This window comes from Lepus europaeus, chromosome 3 (genome assembly GCF_033115175.1).
Source record: "Lepus europaeus isolate LE1 chromosome 3, mLepTim1.pri, whole genome shotgun sequence".
NCBI lineage: Eukaryota > Metazoa > Chordata > Mammalia > Lagomorpha > Leporidae > Lepus > Lepus europaeus.
This window is the reverse complement of record NC_084829.1, coordinates 145452030-145467089: the sequence shown is the minus strand read 5'-3', so window position 1 is coordinate 145467089 and position 15060 is coordinate 145452030. Positions and strand designations below refer to the sequence as shown.

The following is a 15060-nucleotide window of genomic DNA, read 5'->3' as shown; positions in this document are numbered from 1 at the left end:
ATCTGCTTGGCTATACTCAACTCTGATAAACTGACCATCACTAAAGCAGCTGAACATGAAGGAAGAAAACACATAGACTGTTCTCACTTTACACTCAAGACCACAGACCTTAATCAGGTCCTTAATGTTGCCTTCTAGTTTTATTACAAACTCATAGTGTGTTAACTGCCCACTTCTAGACTACATTTTCTACCTCTTTTCTCCTCTGTCTCTTCTTCCTTCTCTCACTTTCAGTTGATGAGCTTACTTATTTCATTCAGAAAATGCAGGCAGTAAACAGAGAAAGCTATATATTCTCACACCCAAATCCACCAATGCATGTATTCCACACTTCTGTTAATTTTGGCCCGCTTGCCTAAGACCAACCACGCCACTTGTGCACTGGAATGCATGCTGTCACTGCTGCCACACAGTATCGGCCAATCTGCATCACTGGCTTTCCCCATTTACAGAATCATTTCCATCAGATAGAACATGCTGAATTATTTCCACCACTATAAAACAATTACTTGGCCCATTTTTATAAAGTTATTCCTTTATAAAACTATCATTAGTACAGTTCCTGCCTTACTTCTGTTACCTGTGTTGTACAAGTCATTAAAATGATTTTCTATAATTCTCTTGCTCACATTCTGTCTTGAATCTATTCCATCTCAACACTGACAGAAGTCTTGTTCAAGGTCAGCAAGACTGTCTTGAGTGATTAATTTTCTTTCCTGTTAATTTCCTAATTTTTTTTTCCCTATATTAGCCAACCTCAGCGGTCTTTGACCCTTGTGGTTACATCATAAAATACTTTCTTCTTTTGGTATCCTAGACTCTGCTCTCTCTTGGTTCTTCTGTTCTTCTGGCTGTTCCTTCTCAGTCTCATCTTTGCAACCTCTCATATTGGATTCCTCAGGCCCATTACTTAGGATTCTTTTTTTCTAGCTCTGATCAATCCCTAGGTCATCTCATTCAATCCTGTGGCTGATGTATAGATTGACAGTTTTGATCTGTGGCCTTGACCTTTTGCATCACTTCAGATTTGTGTATTAATCCTCCTAGCAAACTTCTGAAGTTTAACATGTAAAAACCGAACTCCTGCATTTCCTCCCCATACTGTTCCTTCAGCACTTTCCCCCATCACCTGAATGGAACTTCCCTTTTCTGTCTGTTTTGTTCAAAAACCTTTGCCTCCTGACAAACTTCACTCACTCATTCTCTCTCTCATCCCATATATCCTGCCCATAAGCAAATCCAGTAGATTCTTTCTGAATGTATGCAAAAAAAAAAAAAAAAAGAAAGAAAGAAAAGGAAAAAAAAAAACAGTTTCTTCTCAATATCTGTATAGCAATATCCTTTTCCAGGTCACCAAATGAATTCCTGAAATATATTCCTGTGGTCTTCTATATCCTATTCTTTATAATTTAACCTGTATTTACTATATAAGTCAGATCATAGCACTATAGATATCAAGACCTACCAAGGTTTCCTTTCTACTCAGAGCAAAAGCAAAGGTCCTAAGGGGTTCCAAAATGGTAGAATAGTGAAAGGAGGGAGAAGTTGCCTTGACTCTCAAGGAACAATATATATTTTTCTAGTTTGTCTATTTGGTTTTATTTATTTACTCTTTTTATGAATTGGTGAACCCTACTTAGTATAGGGTTAATTTTATGAGTATAAAAATCAACTGAAAAATTGATCTCTGTAAAAAATAAGAATGGGAAAAGAAGACAGAGAAGAAAGAAGGGCAAGAGTATGAGTGTGAGGGAGGTAGAGGGGAAGAATCATCATGTTCCCAAATCTGTGTATATTAAATGCATGAAGTTATATTCCTTAAACAAAACAAAATAATAAAAAAGCAAAGGTCCTTACAAAGAACTTCAAAGGACCTTTGAGATTTGAATGCATTCCTCCAACTCCACCCCAATCATCTCCTTCTCTCTTATTTGGTCCAAATACTTAACCACACTGGTTTGACTGCTATTGCTCAAATATGTCCCAAACAGTGGAGCCTCCATGGCCTTAATGGCCTTTGTCTTAATGGCCTTTCCCTAAAGTTTCTTCCCCTAGAGAGCAGTAGTACTCACCACATCATTCACTTCATGTCTCTATTCAAAACTCACTCTATTTGTGCCACTTTCCTGACCATCTCTAACTAATGTAGCACCTGGCCCTATATTCTCCTCTCTCTCTCTCTCTCTCTCTCTTTCTCTCTCTCTCCTTAATCTCGCTGTATTTTTTAATGGTACATATTACAAAGGGACATACTGTACATTTTTTTTTGCCTATTTGTCCGCCTCTTAAAACTCAGAATTAGGTAAGAAGTTGGTTTTGTTCATTGTTGATTCACCAGTGACTGATGCATATAAGGCACTCAATATTCACTGAACAAATGAATCAATATTATTAATAGCATCATTATCTGTATTACCTTTTTAACCTAAATGCCTAGGTAATTGATCAAAAAGTTTGAAGCAGAGCAACTGTGTGCAGTACCCAAAGGTAGAGCGAAACATGATCTAGAGCCAGGTAACCTCACATAGAAGTGGGATGAAAAAATAGCCAGGACACCTGCTGTGGCACAGCAGGATTAAGCCCTGGCCTGCAGTGCTAGTTCAATCCTGGCTGCTCCACTTCTAATCCTGGGAAAGCAGTGGAGATAGCCAAAGTTCTTGGGTCCCTCCACCCACATGGGAGACTTGGAAGAAGCTCTTGGTTCCTGGTTTCTGGCTTCAGATCAGCCATTTGGAGTCGATCAGTGGATGAAAGACACACTCTCTCTCTCTCTCTCTCTGTCTCTGTCTCTATCTCTGAAACACTATCTTTCAAAAAATAAAATAAATCTTAAAAAAAGGAAAAGAAAAAAAGTGAAAATGGAGGGGGCTTGGGCTGTACTATAGCAGCCTGAAGTGCCAGCATCCCATGTAGAAAAAAAAAATAACAGCCAGGACAAATTGGTATGACTGATACGCATTTACAATCAAGGCCAGAGAGGAAAATCATTTCAAGCCTCAATATTTGAGTTTTAGATTAAGCTCATAGCTTGTGGTCACAAATGGCTCTTATTTTTCACAGAGCACTGCTATGAATAGAGCTTTACATTATTCTATTTCATCACCAATATCTGAAAATACCAATACCCATAAAAAGGAAATGAGAATAATTAATAAAAGGGAAAGCTGAGAAATGTAAGGAGAAAATGCTGCATTCTTAAAGCAGTAATTGAAAATTATCTACTATGATGAATTTTTAAATATTGTGTACTAGTTGTGCCTCCCTTTATTTTCCATCAGAGCTATTTCTCTGTTTCACTGTCTTTTCGAAATCTATCCAAATGTTAATTTTAATAACCTAGACAAAAGGATCAGAAAAAATTTCAAGGTATTATAATATGGTATTAAGACAACTAATTGCATAAAAGTCTTTTAAGAAGATGTGTGAGGTTTTATTTGGAATTTTTAAATGTGAATAGACTTTTTTTTTTTTTTTTTGGACAGGCAGAGTGGACAGTGTGAGAGAGAGACAGAGAGAAAGGTCTTCCTTTGCCGTTGGTTCACCCTCCAATGGCCTCTGCGGCCGGCGCATCTCGCTGATTCAAGCCAGGAGCCAGGTGCTTCTCCTGGTCTCCCATGGGGTGCAGGGCCCGAGACCATCCTCCACTGCACTCCTGGGCCACAGCAGAGAGCTGGCCTGGAAGACGGGCAACTGGGACAGAATCCGGCGCCCCAACCGGGACTAGAACCCGGTGTGCCTGGGCCGCAGGCGGAGGATTAGCCTATTGAGCCGCAGCACCGGCCAATGTGAACAGACTTCTAATATCACACTTATATATATAGATTTAAAATGAAAAATTGCATATCATGGGAAAAGTAAAAAATAAAACAACATGATATGTAATACATGAGTGAATAGGTATGGAAGAACAACAAATAAATTGGTTGAAAGTAAAGAAGGTAAATAATTTAAATAATACCAGTATCTAAGAATTAATGTGTCAGTTGATAATATTTCATCATATTTGCTTGCTAATCCAAGTGAAAATGCAAGCTGGCATAGTGATAAATTTGAGAAGAATAAAAGTATAATTCAAAGGGAGATCTATGTTCAGGAAGATAAAACATACAATGGCCTAAAGTAATACAGTTTTCATTTTCTTCAACACTTAAATCTATAGCTTTTTACTATTATATGTTTTATTCCTTATTTTTTCACTTTCATTTAATGTAAACAAGATAGTTCACAATTCTTTATGACTCTTTAAGAATAAATTACTTGTAGTTAATGTTTTCCCAATATGAAAGTACATTAATATTCAACAACATTCCTCAGATCCAAAAAAAAAAAAATGCTAAAATTCATTTTGAAACAAGAGACCACAAATAGCTAAAGCAATCTTAAACAATCAAAATTTAAGCCAGAGGCATCACAATACCAGACTTTAAGACATACTACATAAGACGGATAAAGCCGCAGTCTGCAGTGCCTGCATCCCATATGGGTATGGGTTCGTGTCCCGGCTGCTCCACTTCCTATCCAGCTCTCTACTATGGCCTGGGAAAGCAGTAGAAGATGGCCCAAGCCCTTGGGACCCTGCACCCACATGGGAGACCCAGAAGAAGCTCCTGGCTCCTAACTTCAGATCGGCGCAGCTCTGGCTATTGCGGCCAACTGGGGAGTGAACCAGCTGATGAAAGACATTCTCTCTCTCCCTCTCTCACCCTCTCTCTCTCTCTCTCTTTCTGCATCTCTTTCTCTGTGTAACTCTGACTTTTAAGTAAATAAATAAATCTTTATAAAAAAAAGACATAATACAGGGCAATTATATTCAAAACACCTGGTACTGGCACAAAAGACATGACCAATGGAACAGAACAGAATCGCCAGAAATTAATCCATCCATTTAAAGCCAACTAATCTTTGACAAATAAGCTAAAATCAAAATCCCTGGAGAAAGTACAGTCTCTTTAACAAATGGGACTCAGAAAATTGGATCTACACATGAGGAGTATGAAACAATGTCCTAACTAACACCTATACAAAAATCAACTCTAAATGGATCAAGGATTTAAACCTATGAAATGATACCATAAAACTACTAGAGGAAAACATAGTGGAAACTCTGCAATTAAAATTATGTTTGCAAAACTGATGAACAGAGGTAATAAGGGAGGGCATTGGGGGAGTGAGGGAAGTATGTCTTCTTGGAACTGTAACTATGGAATGCATGGAATCTGTTCTCTTAATATTAATAAAAATACTTTAAAGAAAATACATTAATATTCTAAAATCTGTTAGAAATTTAAGTAGACTTCATGAACAGCTTTAAAGCAATATTATGCTTTGGAGGCCTATAATGTTTTAAAAATGTTTAGTTAAATAGGAAGAGACAACTTAATTTGAAACAAATGGAAGCAACGCATGCAATTTAAATAAAATATCTAAATACTGACAATTAGAAGTGGGGAGATCGTATTATAATTGTTCAACTTTGATATTTATCTACAGTTTTATTTCAAGGATTCATTTCAGCAAAATTCAAAAAAGAAAAAGAAAAACCCAGATATTCACTCCAGGCGCTCAACTTACTTTACAATGGTCGTACTGGAGCTGTAAGGCTGGAACATCCCCTCCAATTGGCATCTGTTTTTTAAGTTCTTCATCTTTCATGTTCAGCCATTTGATCAGTTCCTCTAACGATGTCAGCAACCTGTTCCATTTCTCTGCACTGGCCTCCAAATGGGCCCTGAGGAAAGAACCCGGGCCACACTTAGAAGCTGGAATTACATTCACAGAATTTATAAACCTTCCTTTAGCCAAATAATCTTGTAAGGCCAACTAACATTCCCTTCCAAACATGAGATTCTGTAAAAAAACTAATTCCTGCAAGAAACAGTTACTTTGGAGGACAGTGTTTGGTGTAACAGTTAAGGTGATGCATAGGACTCCCATATCCCATATAGAAGTGCCTGGGTTCAAGCTGAGCTCTGCCATGGACTCCAGCTTCCTACTAATGTGCAGGCTGGGAAGCAGCCCACTTAGGAGACCTGGATTAAGTGCCTAGCTCTGAGCTATGGTTAGCCTGGCCAAGACCAAGCTGCTATGAGCACTTGGAAAGTTAACTAGTGAATGGGAGATTTCTCTCTCTTTGACTCTCTCTCTCTCACTCCATCTCTCTCTCTCTCTCTTTGCCTTTCAAATATATAAAATACAATTTAAAAAAGAAACTAATTATGAATAAGCAACAGCTTAAGTTCAGAGGCTATGCTGGTAATATCTATTCACATTTAAAATGCACAGCAGCATATCACATAGGGAAAAATTTGAGATTTCTGAGAAAAATGTCCATGATACAATATAAAGCAAAAGGCATTATTAGTTAGAAGTTTATGTATAGTATACATTAACATGCAATTATGTTTTTTGCTCATTTCATCTATATACACACACAGGGACAGAGAAATAGGAAAAGGAAACAATTTCCAAACAATACAGTGTTTGGAATATGATTACCACAGAAAACCAAGAGAATACCTATTTTTTAGATATCATTATACGGCTTGAATATGTTCTAGAGGCTCATATAATTTTTTCTTTCACCTCCCCAAAAAACCTGATTAGTTTTCTAGGAAAGGAAATGAATGATGTCTTAATTTCTCTTATAATCAAATAAATTACTGAAAGAATATTACCAACATTTATCTCAAAATGTTAAAACAATAAGGCATTACTTGGGCAGGATACTGTTTGACAAAAGGTTCACTAGTGTCTATTAAAAAATGACCACTGTAGGGGCCGGCACTGTGGTGCAATGGGTTAAAGCCCCCACCTGCAGCACTGGCATCCCATATGTGCACTGGTTCAAGTCTCAGCTGCTCCACTTTTGATCCAGCTCTCTGCTATGGCCTGGGAAAGCAGTGGAAGATAACCCAAGTCCTTGGACCCCTGCACCTATGTGGGAGACCTGGAAGAAGCTCCTGGCTCCTAGCTTCAGATCAGCTCAGCCCTGGCTATGTGGTCATTTGGGGAGTGAACCAGCAGATGGAAGATCTCTCTGTCTCTCTGGCTCTACCTCTTTCTGTTACTCTGTCTTTCAAATACATAAAATAAATCTTCTTAAAAAAAATGACTACTGCGAAAACAAAAGTGGACAATAGTCCTTGACTACAGTACTTTATATCCTGACTTAAAGGTGAGAATGCTGTTTCCATAAGGATTTCTGTTTTTAGAACAGAAATGTACCTTCAAATTCTAAAATTATGAGCTTCATAATCAAGAAAATGTTTAGAAAGTACATTTTTAAGTGGTAAAGTTTCCAATAAGATCAAAAGTACTTGAAAACGAAAATGCAAGTCAAAGCACTAACTCCTCATTATTATGAGTAGGGCCCTAGAGAGAGCCCTCACATCCAGCCTCAAGTGCACAGATGCTTGGATTTAAAAATAGGATAACTTGAGCTGGTATTCCGGTGCAACTGGTTTACCTGCCACTTGCAACACTGGCATCCCACACTGGACTGCCCATTTGTGTCCCAGCCACTCTGCTTCTGATCCAGCTTCCCATTAATGCACATGGGAAGGAAGCAAAAAATGATCCAAATATTCAGACCCTTGCCATATATGTGAGAAACCAGGATAGAGTTCTGGCTTTTGGCTTCAGCCTGGCCCAGACATGGCTTTGCAGCCATGTGGGGAACAAACCAGCTGATGGAAGATTCTCTCTCTGTCGTCTGCCTTTCAAACAAATAAATAAATGAATAAATCTTGAGAGAGAGAGAGAGAGAGAGAGAGAGAGAGTAACAGAGAGAAAAAATAGGATTAGCTGTAAACAACTCCAGAGAAGCAAGGTTCAGTATTTATTCAGCCATGCATCACCCCAGTGGACACACTGTGAACACAGATTCAAGCACTTAATCTGGTGAAGTGGGATCACCTTGACTGGCCATGATCTTCATGTATATAGGGCCAAGCCTGATAGAAATAGACGTAAGTCTTTTAATACAACAGCTTCCAAAGAGTGAATAAGATGAAGGGAAAGATGACCCATTTGGTGCAACCCCAGTTAGAAACCTCATAATCATGCTTATATCCTCTCATATAACAAGTCTCACCTAGACACTGGCATGATGCCCACCTCCATAAATTTCTCTTTTACTGTTTGTTATGGGACAAATCAAATAGGCACAGTCACTACTGACTCAGATCTGTCAGTAATTTCCTATTTGGAGACACCTGATCTACGTGAGCCTCGGTCTCAATGTTAACAGCTCTTCTATAGTTATTTCACACAAAATATTCCTACATGGATAAGATTAGGTGGCATTCCTGGAAATAGATATTCAATAATATCATAAGCCTTTGTTAAAATTCTTAATGTTGGGGGCTGGCACCGTGGCTCACTAGCTTAATCCTCCCCCTGCAGTGCCGGCATCACATATTTGCGCTGGTTCTAGTCCCGGTTGCTCCTCTTCCAGTCCAGCTCTCTGCTGTGGCCTGGGATAGCTGTAGAAGATGGCCCTGCACCCACATGGGAGACCAGGAAGAAGCACCTGGCTCCTGGCTTCAGATCGGCACAACTCCGGCCGTTGCGGCCATTTGGGGAGTGAACCAGCAGAGGAAGAACCTTTCTCTCTGTCTCTCTCTCTCTCTCACTGTCTGTAACTCTACCTGTCAAATAAATAAATAAAATCTTTTAAAAATTCATAATGTTTTCAGAACAACAACCATGAATCTCTAATCTCCAGTTCATTTGGTCTGTCTTGCATTCATACAATAAGAGTCATAATCTATCAATTAATATACCAGGCTAAAAGAGTAGAGTTCTGCATGTCCTTTAAGATCATGAACTAGCATTCATGTGCCGTCACATGTAAAAGGCCAATTATTCTGCAATCTATACACAGTTCATTGCCAGCTGGCTGAGACAAAGCAAATTACATCTTCTTCAGAGGGCTAGGTATGAACTAATATAAAATCATTTGTAAAAATGGAACAAAGTTGACAGCATTTTATACTTCTCTGAGAATTTTATGATTGGCAATTCCTTTTTTTTTTCTTTGCCTTTACTATCAGTTCCATTTGTTCCACAGGTGCTGTGATTAGCCCCACTTTAGAAAATTATACTCTAACAAAGTCTTCATTCTGTTGAGCTCCAGCTTTTTCTGTGTTTGTATTGATTAATTGTAGGCCAAATATGTAATTACCTTTCCTCGATAAACAATAATTTCACTTGTCACAAAGCAGAACAAAATAATTTCAATTATATTAATTGAAAACTCTTTCTGCAGTAATAAGCCACTTCGCTACAAGTACATTTGACAGATCTGTTACAATTTCTTTCCAATATTTATAAATACAAAAGATATGGAAGTCAGAAGTCTTTAATCAATCAAGAAGTGCTCAAGTATCTCTATGTGCAAAGCATTGATGCACATATTCTGACTTATTTCAGATGATTTGATCCTACATCTTCAATGTCTATAATTGAACTCCATAATCAATAAACAAACCACACATTCTATTCCTTTGAAATCCAGTTGCACACACTACTGAGGAGAATACAAATGAGTTTTCCAATGAAATTAACTCTTGGCTACACAGAAATAATGAAACTAATCATTAAACCTTATAGCTGTAGCACCTGAAGCACTATTTATAAAAATGAAGGCAATACTTTTTAAGGGATGCTGAAGTGGCTTCGAAATAGAAAAAGAAAAATTGGCATATGTGTTTTTCTACATCTTTGTTTTTCCACAGGAAAGAGCAAGCTCATCTGGCAGAATCTGCCTGGAAAATCTGTTCTGGTTATTCTCCAGAACATTATAAATATGTGCTTAGTGGATTACTACCATATGCCCAAATAAATGTATGCTTCTGTAGTAGCCTTCAGTGTTCCAGTTTCATTTTAATTCTTTCATCTGAAAAGATGAAAGCCTTCTCTTGGACACTGGGTAAAATGTATAATAAAAAGACATTTTAAATTTGTGTTTGGCTTAATTGCACCTCCTCAACTTTACTATAAACTTTTTAAAACTTAAATTTCCCTGAGCCCATACTGATAACAAGTTATTAATCATGTTTTCAGAAGCTTCACTAAAAACATTCTTAATCTAACATCGTGAACACTCACATTTGTAGATAATTGACTTATCCTAACTTCTTAACTGCTTCAGTTCATTCTTTGGGTACGTGTGCTTTATACAAGTTACCCACTTTTTAGGATAAATCATTCTTTACAACTCTCTAAACATTTTTGACTGGCCAATTCTTCGAAAAACTGTAATATAAAAACTCATTAGAAGTTAATGATCCATGAAAATGTAACCTCATTATTTAAACATAGTAGAAAAGGAACTCGGGAGCAAACTGGGAACTAAAATCTGTTTCAAATCAGCAAAAGTATCTACCTTCCAAAGAAATTGTATCTTTAAATTATTCCTTCCTCCAGCATACATACATAAAAGGAAATAGCTTGAGTGAGTGAGAAGTGGCATGTTTTAAAACAAAATATAGTTTCCATTAATTTAACACAAATACTTATAGAAAACTCACTCTGGTATTAGGAACTACCATACTTTAGAAACAGAAAGTCATGCCATCAACTGTTCTAGGATCAGGTTAGGGAAAAGGGAAGTCAGCTAAATACACTCGAAAACAGGAAATTTGAGGGACTATGACTCAGAGAAGGAAGAAACTTGCTCATGAAGCTATGGGGACAGTTCGGTATCTAATCCAAAGTCAAAACTCTTTCTACTACATTGTTTTCATTATGGGTAGCATTTAGGAGACCAGATAGACATTGCCAAGGTATACTATAGAGAAGTAAAGACACATTTGGAAAGCAAGTATACCAAAGCAATAATGACCCTAGTTCAGAGACATCAGAAAAATATTACCCTCTATTGAGGAAGGAGCACACAGAATTAAATGTCCAATTTGGTTTTCTTACTAAAACTGTAATTTCTTTTTTGCTTATGGTAAAACACCTCTTAATTAATGAAAGACAAGCGGGTAACATTAAAGGAGAGGGAAGTTATTCCTGTCCCCAGAAAGAGAAAAAAGACATATTAGGAAAAAAGAATCAATTCCTCCAAAGTCAATTAGACTGTGCTGAGAAAACAAGACTATGCTTCCAAGATGGTAGCCACCAGCAACACGTGGCTATTTAAATTTCAGTTCAGGGCTGGTGCCACGGCTCACTTGGCTAATCCTCCACCTGCGGCGCCAGCACCCCGGGTTCTGGTCCCGGTTGGGGTGCCAGATTCTATCCTAGTTGCTCCTCTTCCATTCCAGCTCTCTGCTGTGGCCCGGGAAGGCAGTAGAGGATGGCCCAAGTGCTTGGGCCCTGTGCCCACATGGGAGACCAGAAGGAGGTGCCTGGCTCCTGGCCTCGGATTGGTGCAGCACGCCGGCCGTAGCGGCCATTTGGGGGTGAACCAACGGAAAAGGAAGACCTTTTTCTCTGTATCTCTCTAACTCTGCCTGTCAAAAAAAAAAATTTTCAGTTCAGGTTAATTACAGTTAATACATTTGAGTTTCAATTCATCAGCTGCACTAGCCAAATTTCAAGTGCTCTATATGCCACCTATGGCTAGCGTTGACTACTGATCAGTGCAGATAAAGAATATTTCTATCATTACAGAAAGTTCTATGGGAAAGCATTGCACCAGAGAAAGAAGAAGTAGACTCTCCCACTATTGGATTAGGAAAAGGGAGATTTGAGTAGTTTCACAATACAGTTAGCAGAATCAACCATCTAAGGCTAAAAGTGGTGTCAATGACATTGTAAAATGTGGTAGCATAGAGGGAAATGATGATGTTAAAGGTTAATCTTCTCTAAAGGCTTTTGAAAATGGGCCCTGAATTTTTAAGAGGCTCATAAAAGAAAGAGAAGACAGAATTTCATTTTCGAACTCTGTTTTCATTAGATTTGACAATTTCAATGACCTTTGAAACCATATGTTCATAAGGATCTATACTAAATGTTCTGAAGCTGATAAGTGGATATTTAATTAACATAAACCTAAATTAAATAAATTTAGCATAAAATCTAAACCATGTCATTCACAGTACAGAAATTATATTTTCCAATTCACATTTTTTCTGTGACTATAAAATATTGTCAATGTTTCTAAAAGCCTGTAATCTAGCTTCAAATACTTTGCTGTGTTCTCTAATACTGATCTTAGTGAAATATACAAGTGTATGCATTGTTTTTAGATTGCCAGAGAATAGGGTGTATTGGATCTTAGTATATAAGAGATATAATCAAAGAATGTAAAGATAATATTTAATATACAAGAATTAGCCCAAGATATTGAGCCACATGCTTTTTGCATTGTTGCAAAGAGCACATCATAATCAGAGGAGATAGTGCTGCCGGGTAGATTTGGTACATAAACACTCAATAGATATTAGCTGGTATCCTGATTTGGCAGGCACTCATTTTCCTAAGAAGATGGTAAATTACATCAAATGCTTTCTGCCACAACAATATCAACTTCAGTACAATTAAGGCACAATTTGAGATACAGAACCCACGAATATTAAATACTCTAAGTCAGAAAGGACATCAATCACATGGCGTCCTTATTCTCAGAAAAGAAGGAAGCAAAGGTATCTGCAGAGAGGAAGCTTTGGGAAGATTTGGCAACTAAAGAGGAATTGAGATTTGTAAAAATAGTCACGGTGGTAATTCAGGTAGAAAATCATTCAGCATTAAAATACCAGTTTTAAGTAGAAAGTGCAAAATTACAGTGGAAGAGATTTTCTCACTTTTTACTTTCTCGAGCATCTCAAGGCAGCCCAGGACTAAGAGCAGCCAACAGAGAGGGTGTGGTTCTTGGAGTACCAATTGGAAAAAAAAAACGAACAAACAACTCCAAAGAGGAAAGGAAATCCAAGGTCCTGACATCACTTAAACATCTTATGTGGGCTATGGTTTCGAGATGGGGAGAATGGGTTTAAATAGACTGAAATGAGGAAGGGTTTAAGCAATTAAACCCAAGAAGAAAGATGGGAAAGTTCAAAAGGAGGAAGGAAAAATAAAACTAAGAATTCCACAGTTGAAAATATTGGAGGAGATACATTTTTTAAAACAATCTAGTTGCAAGTCTGGATATCAATTTTAAGTACATATTGGAAACAAACTACAAAGTTAGATAATAATATAAAGACTGCCCTGGTGTATAATAGCTCATGAAGCAGAGTAGCCACCTGGAGAGAATCCGTAACTCTAACGTGAAGGAGGGCTGTTTTATAGATGATGCTGTAAGCAATTCTGATTTGACACAACAGAGAGCTCTTCATTGACTAATAGGGCAAAACCAATAATGTTCAGATGCACATGGGCAGGAAGAACATAGTGCAGTAAAAGACGCTCTAGCAGTCTGCCCTTGGTCTCTCCAGTTGGATCATCTCAGGAATACAAAGATGACATGAAATGTTAGTTGGTTCCTAGTACAACCAGCATTCTGGTCCCTAGGAATAGGAAAATGATAAAGGCCTTACAGATAAAGTGATAAAAAATTTGGACATGAAAATGAAAAAAAGTTGCCAATATGGGTATCGGTACCAAGAATGGTAGCTGAAGAAGGGATGGAGAAGAAAGGTTAAGCAGGGGCTGGTGCTGTGGTGTAGCTGGTAAAGCTGTGGTGTGGTGGGCTAAGCCTCCTCCTGCAGTGCCAGCATCTCACATGGGTGCCGGTTTGGGTCTGGGCTGCTACAATTCTGATTCAGTTTCCTGAGAATGCACCTGGGAGAGAAGAGGAGGATACCCCAAGTGCTTGGGCCCCTGCAGCCGTGTGGGAGACCTGGAAAAAGCTCTGGGCTTGTGGCTTCAGATTGGCCCAGCTCCTGCCGTCACGGCCATTTGGGGCGTGAACCAGATTGAAGATCTCTCTCTCAGTCTCTCCCTCTCTTTCTCTGGAACTCTGTCTTTCAAATAAATAAATAAACCTTTAAAAAAAAAAGTAAAGTAGGATGTACAAATCAATGTGTAATAAAGAAGAATATCCTACAGATTAGTAGACAGCAGGAATAAGCAGATAAATGGCTAGAATAATGGATGTTTTTACACCTAAGGAGAAGTTGAGAGATGGAGAAATAGTGCTTAAGAAGTAGCCGTGGGGCTGCCAATTTTCCTCCCATTCCTACATGCCAGGGTTCCTGCTTTTGCCCATAGATCTTCTGATTGATTGGTGCCCATAGCAGTTGTTGTATGTTCAGAATATTCCAATTGGCTGCTAAGAGAGGAAAAAGGCTAAATTAATCTCTATTAAAGAGCAAGTTGAGTAAAGTAGACAATTAAGGAGAAAGGTAACTTTCAATTATGAGATGAGGAGTGGAAGAGTTTGCAGATGTATTAGGACATAGAGATTCTGTTCACATTTGAAGGCAGTATAAGGGGAAGGCTGTGCTTTAGCAAGTGAGGGGAGACTAGAGGAGCAGAAATGAGCAGTGTGTTCAACAGGCTTCATTTTCCTAAGGAATGAAGGAGGCAGGAGGAGGAGGCAGGAGGCGGGGAGTGGCTGCCTCAAGATATCTGGTAGTGAGATGATGTCTCCCCACTCCCTGGGGAGGGGTTTTCCAGTAAGCACACTCTGTCCGCTTCCCCATCCTATAGGCAGTCCCTGTAGTGGTGAAGTGATGAATCCAATTTATAACTTCAGGGGGGCATGTCTGCATATGCTTATCTCTGCCACCCTTTCCTCCCCAGAACTGGCCTGCAGATATGGAATTCTTGTCTACACTTCCCTGTGATGTCCCTCACATGGGAGGTCACTGCTGGCCAATATGCCTGGAGTAGGGTTCACAGCCCTACTCGGCTCTCATTCTGTGATAACCTCCTCCAGTACAGCATCCAACAGTAATTCTTGTGGCCTTGGAGTTCCTACTGTCACATTATTAATGCCCACTGAGGACACTGTGGCATTGTTTCTGTTCAGAATGCAGCCAGGAAGGGGAACACTGCTGACTGGGAAACTCCTCAAAAATTCCTAACATTAGTGGCTAAAACAGGAAAAGATAGCAGAAGGAGAATTTTCATATCTTTTGAATTAACTAGTGCTCTCCAAAAAGT

General features: G+C 38.6%; 1 protein-coding gene across 5 annotated transcripts in view; it reads right to left on the bottom strand.

The window, feature by feature from the left end:
• The window catches only part of UTRN (utrophin), a 591543-nt gene that overhangs the window by 161142 nt on the left and 415341 nt on the right, over positions 1-15060 (bottom strand). For all 5 annotated transcript variants that reach the window (XM_062186881.1, XM_062186876.1, XM_062186879.1 and 2 more), the window contains exon 53: positions 5572-5728. In XM_062186881.1, the coding sequence (XP_062042865.1) occupies positions 5572-5728 (157 nt within the window). The remainder of the gene's footprint in view (positions 1-5571; positions 5729-15060) is intronic.